General features: G+C 40.5%; 1 protein-coding gene across 1 annotated transcript in view; it reads right to left on the minus strand.

Moving 5' to 3' along the window:
• The window catches only part of LOC306755142 (neural-cadherin), a gene marked incomplete at both ends in the record, with an annotated part of 401,965 nt that extends 382,036 nt beyond the window's left edge, over positions 1 to 19,929 (minus strand). The window contains one exon of the mRNA XM_079239421.1: positions 18,867 to 19,929. Within this exon, the coding sequence (XP_079095547.1) occupies positions 18,867 to 19,929 (1,063 nt within the window). The remainder of the gene's footprint in view (positions 1 to 18,866) is intronic.
• Positions 19,930 to 23,889: the final 3,960 nt, after the last annotated feature.

A 23,889-nucleotide genomic window follows, 5' to 3' on the forward strand; every position in this document is an offset into this window, starting at 1 on the left:
TGGCTTTGAAGCATAAAACTCACAACTCTCCATCAAAACCTAAAGGTGTTGGTTTGTTAAAATCAGGATTAGGTATGATGAACTCAGTTGACTGCACCCTTGACCCATGTTTTCAGCCCTTTGTAATTACCGGAGCAGTTTCGCTGGCTAATAACCCATCTGAGGAAAAACAGGTATGTGTTCTGCGTGATACAGGTGCATCCCAAACTATTATATTGGCTAACACATTACCTTTTTCTGATGCATCATATGCTGGGTACAGTATCATTCTCCGAGGTGTGGAAATGGGATATGCACCCAGACCAGTACATTTGGTGCATCTGAAAACTGATTTGGTGACTGGAAGTTTTCCAATGGCTGTATGTTCAGCTTTGCCCATTGACGGTGTTTCTCTCCTTCTAGGCAATGACATTGCAGGTGGCAGAGTAGTTCCTGCCCTTGAGGTTCTTGACGTCCCAGTAAAGTCTGGTATTGAAAGCAAAATATCCACGACATGTGTGCTCACTCGTGCTCAAAAGCATAAAAAGAAAACAGAAAATGTTGAAATTGATTTGTCTGACAGTTCTCTCATGTCACTACTTTCAGGTGGAGTTACACAGGAGGGTACTGCGGAGAACGAAACAGTGTCTGACGTAAAAGTTCAGAAAGCTCTGCAACCCCCTGTTGACCTCACACTTCCGGTTTCACGTGCACGGCTGGGTGCCGAGCAGAGGAAGGATCCTACTTTGCAAAAGTATTTTGAGGAGGTGGTGAGTGCCAAGAAAGCAAGTGCAGATACTATTGGTTTTTACATTGAGAATGACATTCTGATGCGACGTTGGTGCCCTGTAGTGCTACCAAATGCTGATTGGAATGTAGTAACCCAGATTGTGGTGCCATTGCTTTTCCGACACCAGGTGCTGCATTTGGCTCATGATGGCGCATGGTCGGGTCATTTAGGCATTACCAAAACCTACCAGCTCATACTAAAGCATTTTTACTGGCCTGGTCTTAAGTCTGATGTGACTAACTATTGTCGTAGTTGTCATACCTGCCAGATTGCTGGGAAACCGAACAAACCCATTCCCCGTGCCCCGCTTCATCCAATCCCTGTTGTGGGTGAACCATTTGAGCGTCTCATTATAGACTGTGTGGGTCCACTCCCTCGTACTACATCGGGAAATATGTTTCTGCTCACTTTAATGTGTGCATCAACTCGGTACCCAGAAGCCATCCCCTTACGCCGGATTACTGCGCGCACCGTAATTAAAGCAATGACAAAATTCTTCTCCACATTTGGTCTTCCCCGTGTAATCCAGACGGATCAAGGATCTAATTTCATGTCAACAATATTTAAACAAGTACTACGTGAACTAAATGTTCAGCATGTGACCTCTAGCGCCTACCATCCTGAAAGTCAGGGCGCATTGGAGAGATGGCACCAGACAGTAAAGTCAATGCTACGTAAATATTGTTTAGAGAAAGAGAGAAACTGGGATGAAGGCATCCCCTTTGTGCTGTTTGCAGTTCGCGAAGCTCCCCAGGAATCGTTGGGTTTTAGTCCTGCGGAACTTATTTTTGGCCATACGCTTCGGGGACCCCTCCAGGTCCTCAGGGAGAAGTTACTAGAATCCCACACATCACCAGAAAGTAATGTATTGGACTTCGTCTCCTCCTTTCGTGAGCGTTTACATCATTCACGTGCCTTTGCTGCTGAGACTTTACGGACGTCTCAGAAAGTGATGAAACATCATCATGATAAATCCGCTGTTTTACGTGGTTTTCAACTTGGGGATAAAGTTCTAGCTTTATTGCCTATGCCTGGCTCGACCTTAAGTGCTCGTTTCTCTGGTCCTTACGTTGTCCAAAACAAGTTAAGTGACACTGATTATGTCCTTTCTACCCCTGACAGAAAGCGCAAAACACGCGTGTGCCATATTAACATGCTAAAGCGCTATGTGACACGTGATCCTGTTGCGTCTCCATCAGTTTCAACACCAATGGCTACTCATAGTTCCGCTCTCATCATAGCAGACTCCCCTCAAGGTTCCCCGGATGAGAGTATATCCACTCGGGTTGTGTCCAGATTGACTCCGCGATTGTCAAACTCAGATGTTAAAGTCTCTGCCCTTTTCTCTGCAACATTTGACAGAAAAGCAACATACAGACATTATGTCTCTGGTGCATGAACATTCTCAGCTGTTCAGTGATGTACCAACACGTACGACTGTTATTGAACATGACATTGATGTTGGTAATGCAACACCTATCAAACAACATCCCTATAGAGCAAATCCAACCAAAAGAGCCCAGATGAGTAGTGAAACTGACTATATGCTTCAACATGGCTTTGCCAAACATAGTTCTAGCCCTTGGAGTTCACCATGCCTTGTTGAGACGAAACCTGATGGATCCCCCAGGTTTATTACTGATTATCGGAAGGTGAATGCTGTAACTGTTACCGACGCATATCCTTTACCGCGGATTGAGGATTGTGTTGATACCCTTGGTGCTGCTCGTTTTGTCAGTAAGCTGGACCTTATGAAAGGATATTGGCAGGTCCCCCTCACTGACCGAGCATCTGAAATATCAGCTTTTGTCACACCAGATAGATTCCTGCAATACACAGTAATGGCTTTTGGAATGTGCAATGCACCAGCCACCTTTCAGCGCTTGGTGAATAAGGTTTTGTCTGACATCCCAAATTGCAATGCCTATCTGGACGACTTGGTTGTATACTCCCCTACCTGGGAAGAACATGTAACTGTGCTCCATAAAGTGTTTTCTCGTCTTGTGAGCGCGTCGCTTACCTTAAACTTAGCCAAATGTGAATTTGGCAAAGCGACTGTGACGTATCTTGGCAGGCAGGTGGGACAAGGTAAAGTGCGTCCAGTAGAGGCAAAGATTGCTGCGGTTAGCTCTTTCCCTGTCCCGGATACCAGGAAAGCTTTAAGGCGTTTCCTCGGAATGACAGGTTATTACCGCAACTTCTGCCGTAACTTTGCTACAGTGGCACACCCTTTGACATCCTTATTGAGCCCGAAAGTGAAATTTGAGTGGACCCAAGCCTGTCAACATGCTTTTGACAGTGTGAAGTCATTGTTGGTGCATGCTCCTGTCCTTGCTGCACCTGATCTGACTAAACCCTTTAAACTTGATGTAGATGCCAGTGCTGTAGGAGCTGGTGCCGTCCTTCTGCAGACTAGTAGTGACGGAACTGACCACCCTGTTTGCTATTTTTCTCGCAAGTTTAACCGGCACCAACTTAATTATTCCACCATTGAAAAGGAAACCCTGTCTCTGCTCTTGGCCCTCCATCACTTTGAGGTATACATTGGATCCAGCCCTGCTCCCACTCAGGTGTTCACTGATCATAATCCGCTAGTATTTCTCGCTCGCATGTACAACCATAACCAGCGACTGATGCGGTGGGCTCTCGTTTTACAGGAATTCAACCTTAAAATCCTACACAAAAAGGGTGCAGCCAACATACTTGCCGATACCTTGTCTCGTGTCTGATTTGTTTTGTGTGCTTCCTGATTGTGTTTACGGAAACTGTGATTTTTGAGGTTTCCATTTTAAGGGGGGGAGTGTTACGGCCCAAGCCTGCTGGAATGTGGAGGAAGATGTCCCAACAGCCGCACAAGACCAGGATTGGCCAGCCTTCTACATCTCAGCCTCTACCCCTTGGCGCTTTAGGATTGGTGGAGGACTTTTCAGGGCCAAGGCTCATTGGCTACCTCCTCTGCCACTCTCCTATTTAAGGGACATCATCAGCCTCATTCAGGGCAGCTGTGTTTGAGTGTAACACAGTTTGCCACTTTTAGACTGTTTGTGGGTTTTGCTGAGGTTTTGCCTTCGGGGACTTTTTTTGGCTTGCTGTAGAGTTACAGAACCTGTTGTATTTTGTCTGTGATTAGAGTTGTTTGGGTTTTGTGTTATTGTATTAAGTTATCTCTTTTGTATTGGGAAGTTTTGAGTTATCCCTTATTGTTTCGGTTAATTCACTTATTTGTAAATAAATCTTATTGGTGAAGTTTTAGTTGCCACTCTTTTGTGTTGCAACCCCTTTTTTCCCCTAGACACCACTGGGGTCGTAACACCATCTTCTTCCTGTCTCTCCACTGAGCTCTCTCCAGGCAGTAAAAGTCAAGCTAATGTTGACACATATCTCCTCTTCTATCACTTTCTCCACTTCTATCCTTTCTTTACTTTCTTTGATAATGTCCTCTCACATCTTTTTACTGAATTAGCAACAGTGCATGTTCAAAGCGGCATATGTGTTGATATCCAGTTGCTGGCATGTAATGCAGTGCTATAAAGCAAAACACAGCCGTAAAACAGCATAGAACTGAGTAAAATAAAGTTGTGAAGAGTAGTTTTACGGTCTCAAGGCAACGACGGCTCCAGGCCGATTTACAGGTTCTTGATTCCACAGGGGTTTTTGGTGTCTTGGATTTGCACCGCAACTTCCAAAGTTATGTCTACACACGTACACTACTCACAGAATTAGATATTTAGCTTTTTGTATGATGTCAGAATTTACCTGAAAGGACTGAAAACCTTTGTAGGTCAACCTAAATTCACCTTTTCCAGTTTTCAGGATGCAAGTTTGCATCGTTCTTACTATATAACCTGCAGTTCGAACAAAATAAATCAGCTTTTCGTACATGCATTAAATATCAGTGAAACATTTTTCATGAATTTGACCTGAAGGCTGAGTATCCTTAACTTTTTGCAAGTAGTGGATGTTAGTGCATGACAACACAGTCACAAACTAAAAACATTCTGCTGCTACTGTATGCAGCTGATACAACCAGAAACATCTCATCTATGGACAGTCAGTTCTTTTAACCACCAGGAAAAGCAGCACTGGACCCAACAAACTGCTGGTGGTGTAGCCTTCATTGCCTCGTTACAAATTAGTTTGCACTGAAGTTACTTTGAATGAGCAGCTAAGAAGTGACTACATTTTATTTGATCTACCACTTAAGAGGAAATGTGACAAAGCCAAATACATTCATGACATTGAATTTGTGTCATTTTTTTATATTTTTATATTTGGTTCATAAAGTGTCTACCTGCTAGGAAAAAAATGTTTAAGGAACAGATAAAAGAAAAGGAATAAAAGTAAAACTTTCTGCTCCATTTGGTAAAATGTAAATGTAAATGAGAGAATTTCCTAGAAGAATGACATGGGGTTCAAGCATAATGGTATGGATTGGTAGGCTGTCTCATTTCACGAACAGAAAGCAGCGTGGCAGGCCAGAACTACGTAGGCAACTCCATCACTGAAGGGTGTAGACTCTAAATTGAGACACACTCTGAGTGTATCATCTTGAGCCAGAAGCACGGAGTTTCAAGGTCAGAAACTTATGCAGCATGGCTTTAAGCAGCTTTTTGTGCATTTACAAAGTTGTGCAAAGTACAAATTAAAAAATGTTTTTCTCCAACACAATGCAGCCTTTCCAGGCAACCTTAAACTCTTAGTTTTACTCTTCTTCCTTGTCAACATATTTATTTAATGCTTCTCTTTTTTTCACTTATGCATTCCACCATTTCCACCAATCAGACAACAACATGTGTTTCTGGAAAGTGAACAGAAAGCAGAAAAGAAAACAATTCTAATTCTGTATTTAGTTGATCTTGTTTTTAACATGCACTACTCACATTAAGTTAGTGGTTTGGTTTTTTGTATGGTGTCAGAATAAACCTAAATGTACTATAACATTAACATCTTAACATCTTCAGTTGGTTTTCTCTAAACATTTAAATGCTCATTCAACATTTTATTACTGAAGTACACAACACGCTCTTCTCTAACATGATGATCAACCAGGATAAATACTAAACAGCCAAAGTGTCCAAACCATGAATGGATTTCAAAATGAAACTAGAAAATCACTCGGAGAGCGCAGACCTCCGCCAAGGCCTTTAAAAAATTCCTGGATCCAAATGATGATCCAGATCACCACCAAAATTAAATTAAATCATTTCTTCCTCTTTCAGATTTTCAAAAACTCCTGAAAATTTCGTGAAAATCCGTCCGTTACTTTTTGAGTTGTCTTGAACGCAAACAGACAAACAAACCAATAAATAGTGGTAAAAACACTTCCTCCTTGGTTGAGGTAATAATGGTTTAATGACATATTAATATATTACATGTACTCAACTTGAATTTAAAAAGTCCTCTTTGTCATGTTGTTTATATTTTGACATTTGACCTAAATGTCCAACATTTATGATACAATAGCATTTTACATGAACATTTTACATGTTCAGACTAACTTTTCTGAGTGGGGTATATTAAACTATATTCATACCTTTGTACTTTTTACAGCTTGTAATGCCAAAGCAACGCACCACAAGGCCTTACCTATGTGATGCATCATTTAAGTTGCTGTTGCTTCATCCTCTGTGCTGTAACAACTACCATGTGCTTTTATTACCATGACCACACCTGTACCCGTGAAACAAGTCGTGTATCCTTTAGGAAATGTGTCTCCTTAATCTGGCTGTCAGGACTATAAGCCTTCCTACCACAGCTCTCAGAAATAACATTGTATTTCATTACCATCTGGATCTTGTTCCTATTACAGCACCAGCTGAGCCAGATTATGTTTACCTGTGTCTTCACATTGGTTTCTACTAGATGACAGTGCAGCTTGGCACCCTGGTCTTAAAGCAATCAGGCCGCAATGATGAATGCCTCCATAAAAGTACAGTAGCCTTAATTGATGTGGTAATTCAATAAGTGCTTACAATGTGCATTATGTGATTGATGAGGATGGTTTCTTTGACTGTTCCACATGATGAGTAGATGTTAGAATGGAAATGAGCTTTCACTGGAGGAAATCCATTTCTGCACTGCAGATTTACATTCACAGAATTAGCTCTTTGACATTGTGAAGTTTTAGGTGAGATTGTGTGGATGTAAACATTTACTTATGATTATATGGATCAAAACTATATTTCCAGTATGGTGTTGTGCTTCCTCTCTGATTGTTTCTTGGTTCTGAATTTGATGATTCAGCTGATAAAAAAAATGTTAGATTACTTAGTGGAAAATGTTAACCCAGTGTCACCAAAGTGTATCTGATTTAAGATTGTCAAACAGCAACATCGCCTTAGGATGCTATTTGTGTTGGGTAGTCAACCAGAACAGATGAGCTTATGCTGTGTAAACCTTAAACATGTGTTTTACAATATCCTAACCTAACCCTTTAAAAGCCAAAGCAGAAAAGTCCAGTTTTTAAATCTGAAGTCTTTATTTGGCTCCTTCACTGAATCTGAAAAAAAACTTCCGACTATCTATTTGTTGGTATTTTCTTTCATCTTTAGCATGTGATAGGTCAAAACTGATGGAGTGTAATCTTCTGCATTTTGGTGTCCACTAGCTGGCAGGAGACCAGTCTTATATGGTGTATAATAGGATTTTGAGGAAAGTTTCTACCATAAAGTGATGCAAAATGTCTCAAAAACTGTATGTATCAATTATATGTTTGGCTTTATAGAGTTAATCCCTCATAGCCATTTTTCATATTCTGTTTAAGTTTTTCAATGAACTCTACATGGAAAGAGGTCTACAGGACAAATCTACTGGCTGCTGTCATATCTTTGTGGTATTACTAGAAAATTTGATTTGGGCTTTAAACAACTTATATATGGAGTAAGTCTTGTCTGTTCTCAAATGCTAAGCATCAAACCTGAGGAGTAAAACTCAGTAACTGTGGCTAAAAAACCAGCTGCTGCCTCTGTGTGATCTAAAATGGCCATTTTGATTTTTTCATTTTTGAACATTTTTGGAATAACATTCTTGATTGAATCAGCTCATGCCACATGGTGAAAAATTGATTAAATCGATAATCAGCTCACCGGCTCCAATTCACACCAGCCCTTAGGTGGACCTACTCTGAAGGATGTGAGGGGCATGACATTAAAAATACAGGGAGGATCAGTTCTGATTACTCATGAGGTAAGGTTCAAAGTAGCACGTTTAACATTTTTAAACTTCAAAATATGTATTTCTGATTAATTTTGATGGCAAAAGTAAGATTTATACTGTACATTTCTACATCACCACACAGCTGAGTTCCAGGTAAAAGCACTTTGTCCCATGCCAGCAACTGGGTATCAACACACTGGGCATTTGAATACACACTGTAGCTGGTTCATTAAAGAAGTTCCTGAAGAAAGAGAGATAAAGAAAGTGACAGAGCAACAGAGAAGACATGGGTCCACATTACATTAACTTTTACTTACTGGAAAGAGCTCAGAGAAGAGACAGGATGTAACATGAATCCAGAAATTCACCTCACTGTCAAAGTTAAGTAGTGCTTCCCACCAAATGCACCAATGAAATGAGAAGTTACAATAAGGCACATGGCAAAAACTGGTCTTGCAGCTAAGATGGATGACTTGGCATGGATTCAAGGAGAAGGGTTCTGTATCTTTGGAGACATTATTTCATCCAATCCACATTTTTTTTAAAACTCTTTTAGGCAGCTGCTTTGCAATTTTGAATGAAAAAACTGAGTCTTACCATTACACCAGTAATGGAAACTACTACCATTTTTGAGAGAGAACTGGTAACAACAGCCATGTCAGTCAAAGGTTAAACCATTGTAAAAAGTCTTCAAATGAAATTTATGTATATTTTTTGATGATTGGGACATATTCTCTACGACAGACAGCAGTTTTCTGTCATTGGGGGACAATCTTGGCTTTTCAAATCATTAAAGTTTCTTTTAAAAATGATTTTAAAAAAGGGGTTTGAAATTATTAGCACTGGTTTAAACAGCAAATGGTTCCAAAGGTTAGAAGTTTAAATACTTACACTGGCAATACATGATGAAAAGCTTTCAGACTTTTTAGAGATTTTTTGAGGTTCAGTATTGATGGATTGTAGGTCACCGAGGCATGGGGATGCGAGCCTGACTCAAATCATTTTCTGTATGATTAAACTACAGCTCTTCAAACTGAATTGTGCTGCCTTCAGCTTGACACGAGAATGAAGAGAATAGTCTTATCATGACAATATTGTCAGTTGTGGTGACAAATGAAGGTTTTTGTTTTTGTAGTTCTTCCTTCCATCTTTATTTTTTACTTACATCCCAAAAAGGTGATGGACAGCATCATCCTAACTCTAAACAGGTCAAGCTGATGCTGCTGGTCAGTGACAACAAGAAATGAGTAAGTTGTTAAGTACTGTCCTACTATTACAGAAGAAATTATGCTAAAGATCTTTTGCAAGAACAGATGGTGAAGTAAGAGTGACAAGTCTACTTGAAGACGTCCTCTCTGTATATTTATCTTTTGTTAAACCAGCCAGACAGAGTAAGGACAGAAGATGACAATATAATAAGACTTAAGACAGTATAACAGACACTTTGCTATAATTATCAAATTTAACATCTTTCCTCTCACTTGACCAACCCATCAAAGTCCTGTCAGCTCTTAAAGTCTCAGTTCTTATGATTACTTACATGTGAACTGACATTTTCCATTTAGTTTCATTCTGCTGTCAGTGTTTGAGCTTTAACTTCATCATTTAGTGCTCACAGTCGTTTCAGATGTCATCATGCTTCAAAAGCGAGAACAAAAGTTTGCCTTGTTTCACTTCACTATCTTTTCTTATATTTCTCTTGCCATAAAAATACAGGCTATGTTATTTGTCTTATGTCAGATATTTGCTCAGCATGCAGACATGCATTGTTCCTCAGACAATCAAACCTTCCACATGTTTTAGTTTTAGCAAGCTGAATCCTGTCAACTAGATCTAAACTGCTGTTTAATCACTTAATGTAACCAAACATCTTATTCCCCACGCTGTGCCAGCAGCAAAAACATATTGTAACCTCATATTAGCAATTCAAACAGAGAATGCTAAAAACTTGCAATTGCTCGGCACATATGAAGCTGGGGAACTGGAATATTCTCGGCAGGTGTTGAACCACTGCTGAAAGACAGGCTGACTAATCTGAATGGAAGCTGAGGAAATTCAAAGTGGCTTTTTCTCTCTCCACAGACCATCAGAGGCACAGAAAATATATGAATATATCTCGAACACTACAGAAAATAACAAGTGGGATTGAAAGACTTTTATTTTCTTATTTTCGTTGTCGTTCGAGAACAAAAAAAAAACACAAATTTGTTGACATATATACAAAACATGCAAAATACATTTGCTGTTGTGTTTCCATGTTTATAAATGTCTGCATGTGTATGTGTGTGTGTGTGTGTGTGTGTGTGTGTGTGTGTGTGTGTGTGGTTTAAGACTAAAGAGAATCTGTGTGAAATCAATCAGCAGTTGTCTTGATTAAAACCAGCTGTTTGTCTTCATTTATCCAAATCTGACGCTTCAACTCTCAGACGGCACAGTTATTTCAGAGATGAGCACTGCTGTCACTGTAAGAATGACTCTGTTTAACTCCTGGGTAGGTCTAGTTTAAGAGCAAGAAATTAAATTAAATTAAATTAAATTAAATTAAATTAAATTAAATTAAATTAAATTAAATTAAATTAAATTAAATTAAATTAAATTAAATTACTGGTCTGCTAATGCTCCCACAGATAATTTTTATCACCATCAGCATTATATTCAATGGAAAAATGTAAAAGATTAGACTTTATTTTTACTGGTTTTGGTACCCGGCTCCAGTCAAACATGAAAAAGTGTGCTGAAGCTGAGCTTCCTGCTGTTAAACCACAAAAGAGGAAAATGTTGGACCGAAATGTCTTCGTGTTCAGTAGAAATCATGCTGTGCCTCCTCTGCTGAAATTTAATTTTTAAAAAAGTAGGTTTGGCGACTTTTGGACATTCTATTAAATGTAGACTGTATTATATATATCTTGGTTCTGAATAGTCTTCGGGGTTATTGATGTACTGATAGTGCTGAAGTAAATGTAGCACATGCTGTAAAAAATAATGGACTACAATACACAACCACTGCAATATGTCCTGATTAAACAGCATTGCCTTCAGACAGAGGCTTCTTCATCTTTACACAGAAGAAGGATAGTTTTAGTCATGTTCTGCGTCGGTCGCCTGCATATTTGAGCAGTTTTCAAGTGGCTTTGCTATCTGAAACCACTAGTGGAAATTGTAAGGACAGTGATGAGTTGTATAGCCGACTCACAACCATCTTAAAAAGCACCAGAAGAAGCAAAAGATGTACAGAACAGCAAAGCATTTTGTCATTTTATTCTTATACTTCTGGTGTTTTTGAACGTTTATAAACGACTTTATCGTGGAGCATTACTGCTACCACCTGGTGTCAGAATGTGAAGTGAACTCTGAACTAGGGCTGGGCGATATATCGAATATACTCGATATATCGTTGCTAGTCCCCTGTGCGATATAGAAAATGCCTATATTCGTCATATTCGAGAATCCTGTTGTCACGCAGTTGTTTTTAGCTGTGGGCGGGGTTTCCTCCTTCCTCCTCAACTCTGCACCGCTTTGCACAGAGAGTTAAAACAAGCGCACCTCGTTACGTACATAACGTGAGCTACGTGCTACGTCATGAGAGGCAGCGTGGAGCCACTTTCTCGCTAAATTTGGCGACTTTTTGTGAAAAGCGACAAATCCAGCAACTTTTACAGGAGGTATTGGAGACTTTCCTGGTGTTTTGGCGACTGACTTTAAAGCGCATATTGTAAAGTTATTGTCAGAACGAGAGTCTCTCCCCGTCCTAAAGCACTCAGTCGCTCCGGCTGCAGCTGCAGCCAGTCAGAGGAGCAGAGAGGACACCTGCACGACTCCACCTACAGTCACAATGAACAGCCAAATCCGCCACTGATCCCGCTCTGGATTACAGAGTGGGACGTAAATTACAAAGTTTTTCACGTCAGGCAAAAATAATTAATCATATTTGATTACATTCACAGCCTCTGTCACTTACTCACCTCATCCACTGTGTGTGTGACACAAGCATATTTATCTAGCTCGTCATCTCTCTAGAAAGTACAGAAAGCAGTGGGAATCAAATCCTGAATTAAAAACTGTCTGAAGCCGTTTATTGGAGACGATACGAGGACATTCTGCCTGTATTATAAGACTGATTTCTACGCTAAACTCTGCGATTAAGAAAAATACACGACAACTCAAAAATGTATCCATAAAGCAAAGCCTTATAATAGTTCATCATTTGAAAAGTCCCCCCTAGAGCACCTATTTTCATACGTTGCATTTATTACATCATGCAAAGTCACTTTATTTTGTTTTAAAATGACATGTTTCTGCCACTGCTTTAACTGTTCAATAAATGCGGTTTTGATCAGTTTGCTTCATTACAATTTCATCCTTTTGGCATGAATGTTTAAAATCCGCATATCTTAATGCAGTATGAACAATTATGTTTTAATGGAGACACAAAATCATCTTACTGATGTGATTATATGCACCAAAGCATTCATTCAAGGCTAAGGTAAATATCAAGATATATATCGTATATCGTGACATGGCATAAAAATATCGGGATATTGCTAAAAGGTCATATCGCCCAGCCCTACTCTGAACACAGCATGGCCCACTAGTGGATGAACTGATTTAACAACTAAAGTAACGTAAAAGACATGTGAAAGTATGAGGGCAGCAACATCTGACAAAGTTTGAAACAAACCTCCTCATTTACTTACATAATGAGCATAAATGGGCCTTAAGGGGTTCATATTGGAGGTCATTCCTGCCTCCAGTGTTACTTTTATATATTTACTGTAAACCAATATAACTGCAATAACATAACTCACCTTTAGGGATTGATGAATAGTTATTCTATTCTATTTAATTCTATCAAATGGGTTTTTAAACATGACAGCAGTTGAACGTTTCACTAGAATGACACACTTGCCACACACAGTATAAATATTAGGTCAGGACTAGTCAGCTTGAACCTACGAGGGCTACAGTCATGCAGGTTTTTAATATTTCCCTGCTCCAGCACACCAGACTCACTTTAATACATCATTGTGCAGAACTTCATAGACTACTAGATCCATTTCATTTGTCCCTCGTAGGAGTAGCCTTGCATAAGGTAGAGGTCTCCTTTCCTGAACTTTTATCTTCTTGATGCAGAATGAATCTCAATGTAACAGATGGTGCCACCTTAATTGAGACAGAAGTGGGAAATAAAATACGAGACAGAAAAAGGTGTGCAAAGGATGTCTTTTTCAGACGAGGAGGCCTTGAAGACAGAAGAAGGACTTCTGTGTGACTGACTAAATTGATGATTTAACTAATTAACCACATGAATCATTTCCTTCATTATTGTGCCAGGAGTTGCTGCAGATAAAGAACAGTCTCATTTTGGCTGTTTCAGAGGGGGAGGGACAACCTTTGGGAAAAATTAATGGGGTTCTTGCTTGATGTTCTCACAGCAGTTGGCTCAGTATTAAACGACTTGTGAAAATGAAAGGATTGTTATATCAAACTCAAATCCTGTGTGCATTAAAACACACATGTTTATGTTGGGAAAATAGAGCATCTGTGCATTAAAAGGAATTCCTGGTAAAACCTGTGGAAAGCTAGCTTTTTGTCATGACATAGACTTTTATTCATGCCCTGGAGATTTATCCTAATCTCAGGCATGCCATAACCACAAAAGCCAAAAGACAAAGCGCAATTGCAATGATTCAGAGAACCGGTTTGTTTGCTGACTCACAGTAACACACGAAGGCAGACACACTTGAGACAAACAGACCACAGACCCAGACAGGAAGAAGTTATCTCAGATCTTGACACATTGCACTTTCTCAACATCACACACACACTTTTATCCGTCCAAGGATCATGTCAGAAGCCTCCTCTTCAGTCTTTCACTTGCCTCCACTTGTACTAAATCCCTGAAGTGAGAGTGGAAATACAAACGAAAAAAGAAAGCGAGCATGCGGAGAGAGACGGGGAGAAAGCGCGACACATACAGACAGAGAGAATGAGATGGGATTACGGGGATAATGGGAGCAGATGGAGGGAGGTCAAGTCTCCAGCAGGACTCTCCACTCTGCACGGATTAAAAGACTTTAACCAAGCCACCAACAACCAAACGCTTGCTGCGTTCCTCACTCTTGAGACACCAAGCTGAGCCTGGCTCACCCCCCACTGCCCACCGTTAAGCCCGGAAATAAAAATTTGCTGTCTTTCAACATGATGTAGTAAACAGTTAGGTCATGGAAAAGCATTTCATCCCAGGCTCCCTCTTCTACTGCCCTCCAACCAGACTCATAAAAGGTTAAGCTTCATGGCTTTTTTCATTTTCTTTTAAAGCCATCCATTTAGGAAACACTAAAGCTGATCCTCCTCTTAAAAGTCAGTGTTAACCTGCATCCTGTTAGAATAAAATACGTCAAAATTCAAATACAGATGCAGCCAGGACCAATAGAAGATTGAATGAATAGCCTTAGTGAGTGCTGGTCAGAGGGGGATTTGGCCAGATAAGAACAATATGTGATGTGTCTCTGATCTTAAAACACACTAATCCATTTCACACCTCACAGAAGCAGACATACACATAAAGGGAACGATTAGATTTTTAATCTTAAAATATTTCTCAGGTCAGAAACAATAACATCTTCCACTAACCTAATTAAACAAGATTAGCTAGCACAGTCACTGTTCATGTTTAACAATCCGGTACAGAAAGTGGCAAAATATGTTTAATGCACAAGTTAATAAGTAAACCTAAATATAACATGGAAACTGGTATGAATTTTGATAGAAAACTTTGACTTTGTGCCTAGTTATACTCTCACATTGTAAACAGAAGTAAAAACATGTTAGCTAACTTTGCTAATTAGTGAGCTAGCCAGTTAAACTTGCTAAAGGTCCTTAGCGCAGTTTGGTTGCATGCTAACTAAACTGTAAACTGTGTCTGCGCTAATAATTTGCACTGCCATTGACACCATATTTTTTATTCTGAAAAAGAGTAGATTTATAAAATATTTACTATACACTTATGAACAATGGATATAGTCACTGCATCAAACTTGTGTTTAGCAAAACTGGAGATGAGAATAAAGATTAAAACACAATGAAAGAATGAGGTCAGAAAATGAATAGGTTTAAGTTTTAAAAACAAACTATTTTCTTTCTAGTCTCAGAATTAAAAAGTTGATATTTCAAGGGAAAGGTTTGTATTAACAGGTTCTATATGTCAGCGGGAGGTACATGAATAAAACGACTCGTAAATAGAGCCACCCATGCAGTTGGCGGATCGGTATGACCTCCTCTACAGCTGCACAGACTTCACTAGTAAATCCCACTTTCTGTGTCAGCATAGACTTTTCATAGTTTCTAAATATGACACCAGCTGTAAATGCCACTTCAAGATGGCACCAAAAGACCAGAGTTTCCCCCACCATCCTCCCCTAGTAAAAGGTCACGTTAATTTATTTTGATCTCGCTTTCTATACAGAAGTCATTTCAGGTTCCCAGGGCTTACTCCAGAACACATTTATACTCCCTTCTTTTGTTAAAAACCAAAGAGCATGGTGTTATTGACCTGATTTAGTCTTTATTAGAGCATTTAAAAAGCTTTTAAAAAGTTCTTAAAGTTTTTTGTTGTTTTTTCTCTCGACAGAGTTTTTTATTACACCATTTATTTCATTTATGTCAAATTAGTCTGCAATTTTAATGGAAATTCAACATGACTTCTCAGCAGAGTCTAGCTTTCACATGATTTTTAAATTATTTAGTCATAATCAGACATATAATATTTACTCTGTAATGGGTAGATTACCTATTACAGCTACAGAGTTCATGAATACATGATTCAGTAGAGATGATGTCAAGGTTGCTGGGATTTACATCCTGTTTATTAAACCTATAACTCTGTAAGTTACCAATAACTGAAGAGTCTAAACAGACTATTAATGTGTTTAGTTTCATTCACTTATCCAAGATAGCCTGATGGATCATGAATACATGGATGTTGGTTCAGTGTTGTTAACCTCTTCTTGTTCAGGTGCACAAATTATATGAATGGTTTGATTTCACAATATGGGGTTTACATAATGTTTCTTATATTGTTTAATGATATGGTTGTCTGTCTGTCTGTGGTTCAGAGATGAAAACTAATCTTAATAGCTGGCTGTCCACACTGGAATATAAAACCCAAATCTTGTTACAATATGTGATAAAAGTTAGAGACAGCTTTATATTTTTAAGTCTGTTCATTTTTTTAGCTAGTCAGATATCTGACATTTATTTGTATTTTTATTTTTATCTGCTTTGTAGTAGTCCTGTGATGGACTGGTGAGCTGTCCAGGGTGTACCCTGCCTTTCGCCCAAAGACAGCTGGGATAGGCTCCAGCATCCCTGCGACCCATCATTGGATTAAGCTGTTAAGATAACGAATGAATCAATGCTTTTTAGTAACTTGGCATTCTTGTATCTTAGAGAAAATAAATTATATTTAATGAAGTAAAATAAAATCAGTCACTTCTGAATTTAACAATTTAAATTTTCATCCATTAAAGGTTTGACAACAAAACAATCCAGTGACTTGATTTGGTGTTGTGCCACCTTGCAGTGTTGTCATTACTGAAGTGGCAAAGCCCAATTTCCTCACATCTGCTGACATGGCAACAGCATGGGTATCTAGACTTGACAGCATTAGACCGTTGTTTACCGTTATTGATAAGTCTATCTGATCAAGAGATCTTAGTTTTCTGTTTGTGATAGTAATTGTACATCAGTACATCAACATAAACTATGACCCATCTGACAGGAACTGAGTTTAAATTCTGATCATCAATATTGGATTATAAAACACAAATCTTGTTACAAAGAATTATTAATAGTTAAAATGAATAGTTTTGATCGGCTTTTGCAACGGTTGTTTAATTTTCTATTTGACCAGAAATCCATTGTGATCTGTTTGTTACTGACCCAGTAACTGCTGATAAGAGCAAATAACCTTACGTCTCACAGTATCTCCTAAACTAGTCATTATTCAGCAACACAGCAACTGTCTCTTAGTCCATTAGCATTAACTAGCATAAAAAACATTACCTTTGTTCCTCTTCACATTTTTTCTTTGTTTAATTTTTCCCACTGTTGTTAAACCAGCATAAACATGCCCAAGTCCTTCTGGATTTCTTTGACATTGTTAAAAAAAAATAGTCTGAATCTAATCTGTTCTTGTCTGACATGCACAGAAAAACCACCTCAGCAATGGCGGAGGGTTTCTTCTTCTGGCGCTTTAAAAGTTATGATGATTTAAATCTGTAACTTAACAGGAATATTTTTGACAGGCAGATACTTATTAGATATTAGGGGCTGGGCCACCCCAAATATCTGATCCGTAGGACACCCCTGCATGGCGACCAATACCCTGTTATTTTCCTGTCTGTTGATTATGCAAACTGATTTGTTAATATGTCAAGAAAATGTAATCCTACCATCTGTAAAAAATACTAACAGCTACCACATCTGATTAGATTCTCGGAGGAACCTTTCTTTAACGCTGAGATGAAGAATACAGATATTTTCTCAATCAATACCAATGTGTTTAAAATGAAGTGACAGTGGAAAAAAAGCAGCGTTACATGTCAGAGGGAATACAAGAGATACGTGCAGAAGCAGGTTCAGCTTCTTGTCTGCTTTAGCTTACATTACCAAGACCAATAGTTCACATTGATTGGGGCAATGCTCCATTCAAGCTTTGTTAACTGGAACAAGTATCTTTATAGTGAGCTGATAGCAGTTCTTTCTGTACATTTTCCAGACTCACACTTCCTCTGGATGATACATTGTGCTCTTGCTCTCTGTACTGAAGTGTGTTCAGCGTCACAGTCAATTAATCCAGGGTTTCATCCCATTACACAAGCATTTATTAATGTGAACGTAATGCGCGTTAGCTTTGTCTCTCTGCTCTTGAGCAGGTGATAATTAACCTGCTGGGGTGATGGCCGTTGCGCACGTTTTCTTTCCCCTGACATCCCAGCATCTGTTGCTGCCGGTAGCAGCAGCCACATTCCCTTCATTTATCCAACCACATGAATCATCATTAGAGTGGATGAATGTCTCTCAGTTTAGCCTCAGTTGTAAACACGCGCCCTTTGACACAGCTTGCTTTCAGTCAGAGCAGGCTGAGATGTTAGTGGTTTCCTATCCAAGGTGTGTGACTGGGGGGGGGGGGGGGGGGGGGGGGGGGGGGGGGGGGTAGGAGGGAAGCCACCAGGATGCTCTGTACCTCATTGGTTAGAACTAAATAAATAGGGGGTCTGCTTTAAAATGTGGCACATAAACAACAGCGCTTGGACAACTGATTCCAGTAAGTTTCCTCAGATGCAAACAGTAACCAAAAGACTCTCCATGTACTTGAGCCAAGACTCTGACTGAGCTCAGGATGCTCCACAGCTGATCCAGACCCTTTCAGTAAGCTTTTAGATACAGCTGAAGATTGTTCAGTGGATTCAAAGCAAGGATCCAAACACGACTGAATGCAACAGAGACAAAAAGCTGCAGCAACATTCACCCAGAATCTGGAACAAATATGACATTCATTCATCTTAAGAGGTCATAGTTAAGTCATTAAAATCTCACATGAATATTAGCTTCTTTTTTTTTTTTTTCCATTTTTCACTTGAACAAATAAAGCTGTTGGAAGCAAACTTTTTAACACCTTTTCCCCGTAAAATGACCGAAAAGCCACAATTCCTGCAGTGACAGAGAGCGTCATGACAGAAGTGAGAAGCTGCAGGAGTTTTTATTACAGTTTGGGATAACTTATAACCCCGGCATAGCGCGCACCATCAATGCGCACGCACACTCCATGCGCTTTACTGTGTCACTCCCCGTCTCTCTGTCTCTCACACACACACACACACACACACATTCACACGCCGGCTCGCTGCACTCGTTCACGCGTGTTTGGACATTTGCTCACCTCTCTTATCCTGCACTTTGACCGTGATCTCCACCAGAGGTTCCGTCTCCCGGTCCAGTCTCCGCAGTATAACTATATCTCCGCTGTCCCGACTCACGCTGACCGGGGAGCTCTCCACTTCGGGCTCCACCAGCTCAAACGTCGCCGACTGAAACCTTACTGGGTTCAAGTTCATCACCACTGAACCAATCCCAGCATCCTCGGAAACACTGATGAAAACGGGGTTTTCTGGTTCCGGTACTGATCTAGACATCCGCGTTTGCACATTCATTTGCGATTTTATTTTTTGTTTCTCCTGTTGAGGAGACACTGGAGACGCCACCGGCCACTGCCGTGGGTTTATTTCCACGGTTACGCTTTGACTTGTGCGCGGCGGCCACCCGCGATCACGCGCAAAAACTTCAAACTTAATCGGTTCATCCAAACCCAGGATGGAGTCAACAAGGAGGATGTCCCCGGTTTTGGGCACCACGTAGAAACTCCCGTTTCTAGGCAGGGCGAAGTAGATGAGCTCTGCGTTCTTGCCACTGTCGTCGTCCCGCGCCGTGAACGAGTAGATGGCCGTGCGGAGCGCGGTGGCATCGTCCAGGTCCAGCTTCACGTCGGCGCTGGAGAAGGTGGGCTGGTGGTCGTTAGTGTCCAGGACGTCCACCTGGATGGACGCCACCTCAGCCAGGAGGGGGGATTCATCCCCTTCTTCCCAGGAGAGCCCCGCGCATTGGCCGCAACATAAACCCAAACCCAGTGCGTATTCCGCTCGTTCCTCCCGGTCCAGAACCCGCGAAGTCTTCAGCAATATGTGCCCCCGTTTGTGGTGCGCAAAGACACGGAAATGTTGGCTTCCGTCTCCCAGGAGTTTGAAGTGTGCTGCTGCTGAGCTGAATTCCCCAGAACCGCACAGAGTCTGCGAGTTGAGCCGTTTTAACGGGACGCTGAGTCCGTTGACCCGGGAGCCCGGGGACGAGTTCTCAAACACATGTCCGTGAAAGAACGGCACCTGCTCCACGGTCCTGTTTCCATCTACGCAAGAAATCAAAAATGGTAAAAATGTGATCCAAATCATGACTTGGTTTATCTTTGGCTCTGCTGTTTCAAAGCGTCGTTGCTGCTCCAAAATCCATCTGCGCGCCTTTTCCTGCGGAATAAACGTCCTCTTTTCCGCTTCCGTGCGACTCTGTCATTAAACTACAAGATATTTATCTGTTGGCACCATGCTTCAACTCGACGCAGGACAACTTTGTGCGTTTGGCTCGTGCGTCCTTCTCCCCAGCTTCCCTCCGTCTGCTGCCTCACCAGCAGCGCTGTCTGGCAGTGCGCGTGCCAGGGATTCTTACCACTCGAGTACGCGCTTACCTCCGTTTGCTTCCTCTCTCTCTTTTTGCGTGCGTTGCTTCACAGCGAAATCAGGCTGGAAGTCAAGCTTCATCTGTGAACAGTACATAGTATACATTCATGCATATATATATATATATATATATATATATATATATATATATATATATACATATATATATACATATATATATGTTCTGGTATAGTTTTTCTTTTCAACTTGAGCCGCTTGTTTTACACATGGAAGGTGGGAAGATGGATCTGTTCATGACAATGAACCAGCGGCCTTTTGAGTCCACCTGCTCATGTACATAAACACCCGGAGTGACACAATCAGCAGCGTCTCAGTGGGATCCTCAGGGAAACAAGTCGACCTCCCCTTTCCCAGTGATCAATGCCCACTCTTGCACATCCAGATCCATCACTCCTCTTTCCAATAACACGTCAGCCCACTGGATTAAAATAATGTAAAAATCAATCATCTTGAAATGCCTCCAGAGGGCGAAGAGAATAAAAGGCTTACAGCTTCAAGAAAAGGGCTAAGTGATTCCAGAGCTGTGTCTCTGGCACAGCTAGTGTCCTTTTTAGCTTGATCTTTATCCGTATTGTGTTATTTGGGAGTATCTGGGTTCTGTAAAAGTTGCAGGAAGATTTAAAACTAAAGTCTTGGCTTTAATATAACAAACACCTTATTGGCTTGTTTAATCAGGTTTATCTGTCATATTGCCTTTCTCTCACATGGACACTTGTTTCTATACCAAATCAACCCACTGTGTGCTCCTCCTAATAAATCTGAGACTGTTTGTGGTGCACTCGGCTGCTTGGTCACTTTCTTGCCTGCATCCGTCTGCTGTGAGCTTTACTCTGTTTGAACTCCTACTTACTGCAACCTGTGCAGTTTTAAAAGTTTAACATCAGCAGTCCTTGGATAACTTTATGTGGGAAAGACTCTCCGTCTGGTTTAGCATAACATTACAGGACGCGACATGAAGATGAGTTCACACTGCTGAGTTTCACATTTGATTTTAAGGGATAGTACAGAACCACAGCAAAATGAACCTGCAGAGAACAGCTAATGTGGATTCAATCGCTTATCACATGTACAGTATGGATGTTCCACAGCAGAGGCATAAGCCTCGTCCCACGCTAAAATTCCCATTTGAGATGTCTTAAAAATGACTTGTGCAGGCTTATCTTCCAGAAACGTAAAGCTATTTTGTTCTGGTTGCAACAGCCAGGATTAGAGCTGGTCTAGGACTGTTTCAGCCCTTCGAGGCAGCAGATTTGTTTGAATTGTGATGAGCTATAGACTCCCTGCAACACCGCAGTGGTTATTTAAACAAACACATTTTATTAGGTCTAATCCAGTAAATGACTTTGACTGAGACAATAACAAACAAGAGTTTATAAAAAAGGATCCAGATCTTTAACAAATGTGTGTTAATACTCCTTTTGTCACATCAAAGTTTTAACGTCTTGTAACAAAGAACACCAAGTTTATTTTATCCACATCTCATCAGAGATTTTTTATCTTAGATATGAGAAACTTCAGCACAAAACTCTCACACACACACACACACATACACACACTTACATACATACATAAATACATCCCTCCCTATATGTGAAAAAATATACATGTACATATATATTCTGCTAAATACACACACGTTTCCATTCAGAACAAAAGGAACACATATAGGCTTAATCTCAGCTCATTAATGAATTGAACAGGATGCATGGATGTTGTGTTTGCACAGGGGAAATCTGTATCTCTTCCCTGACTTTAATATATTCTGAATACAACAGTTGGCAGATAAGATGTTATTTGCTGTCTGATTGTTGCCTGTTCAGAAAGCTCCCGCAGGTTAAGAGGAGCAGGTGTTCCCATGATCTTCCCTGCCTTCTTGACCAGACTGAAGATCAGATGTAGATTTGACTGATAGATTTCTGCACCAGCTGGTGACGCCTGACTGACTCTGTTGTTGTTGCAGAAAAGATTAGCATGATATTTTTACGCCAAACGCTCCCAAGTCCTCACAAGAAATGAAGATGCTGATTGATTCCGGCACAGATGCCGGTTGCCTGTATGTGCCAACTCAACTGGCCTCTACACATCTGCAGGTGGTGACCTGCTGGACGTCGGGACCATTTTCGTGAGCAGACTGACTATAACAGTATCAGCAGAGAATTTCACTGTTTGACTCAGACGTGACACAACACAGACGATGAGCTGACACACCCGAATGAATGGGGTCAAACGCCCGCTGAAGCTTTTTAGTCAGAAACCGGTTAAAGCTGCGCACATCCCAGAATATGCAGCTTTAATCAGGAGCCAAACTGAAATGAAAAAGTACTGCTTCAGAGTTAAATGCATTGTTGTTGATGTGACTTAATTTTATGATTTATTTATTTACTTTGGGGGAAAACAGGCAGTTATTAGATCCTCTATCATGAGCCTCTCCAGAGTTCTTCTCAAGCTTTGGCGCTGCGGGGAGTCAGAACTGGACTTAACGCTGCATGTCCCACAGTTCCCAGCATTTAAAACACATTTGGATCAGTATATTGCCCTGTTAACCAGTGAATTATTGTCACTTTTAAGGATAAACAGGCAGGGATCAACTCATTTATCAGTTCATTTTCTGTAGCTGCTTCGTTCTGTTCAGGATCAGGTGGAGTCTGCCTTCAGCACCATCAGGTGAGAGGTGGGACACACTGCCAGCTCAAGAAATATGGATTTTTAATCTAACATCATTCAAAAGTAAAAATGAAACATGTGGTGTGGTAGACTCATTGCAGAAAGAGGATGAAAATGAACATTTTCTACATTTATATCTCCTTCAGTAACTTATTAAATACATTAAAACTCTGTTTATGACTCGTTTGATGGTGCAGGGACATTAATTATATACAGCTTTAGAGGTGTTGCTGCCCAGCAGCGTCCTGAGGCGTACAAACCACGTCACAACCTTTCAGCCCACTTCTGTTTTACGCTGCATCTCACACGTCACCAAACTGATATCCACACCGGCCGATCTGAACGTGGACTGTGGCTGCTGAAGCGAAGGGTCAGAGCGTGGGAAATCCCAGAGTCAACATGGGACAGAGTCGTACTGTCTGGAGAGATCACAGTCAGGATGCAAGATGGACGTTGGATTGATGTTATCAGGGGGTGCATCACTGAGAAAATCTGTCAAAGTTACAGTGTTTCTCTACAAAACGTTGGTAATAATGCACCAGATGTTCAGAGATGTCTGCTCTTCAGAACCACACCGACGATATTCACAGTTTTGTGTCGTTGACAAATGCAGCCAGATTGTCTGAGTACAGGTCATGTCATGTCCTTCTGCTCAAATTCACCTTTCTGTACCTCATGCAAAACAAATCAACTTAAGCAAAAGGCATAAAATGTTATTCATTTTTATATGACACAAGTTAAATTCTGAAAGTTTGCATTATTTTGGACCTTTAAAGTCTATCAAGGCCACTTTGCAAAATGACTACCTATCAATAATGAGCTACGTGTATTTTTTTTTCTGTTTTCTCTCCATTTTCACCTTGAAACGACCTTTAAACAATGAAGCAGGGTCCCGGGCAACAGGCAGGGTACTCCTCTGGTAGGTCACTTTTACACAGGACCTTTGCACTAAAACAGGGATCCTCAAACCTCATCCTCAGGGTATGGTCTGTG

This window comes from Telmatherina bonti (genome assembly GCF_933228915.1).
Source record: "Telmatherina bonti genome assembly, chromosome: 1".
Lineage (NCBI taxonomy): Eukaryota > Metazoa > Chordata > Actinopteri > Atheriniformes > Telmatherinidae > Telmatherina > Telmatherina bonti.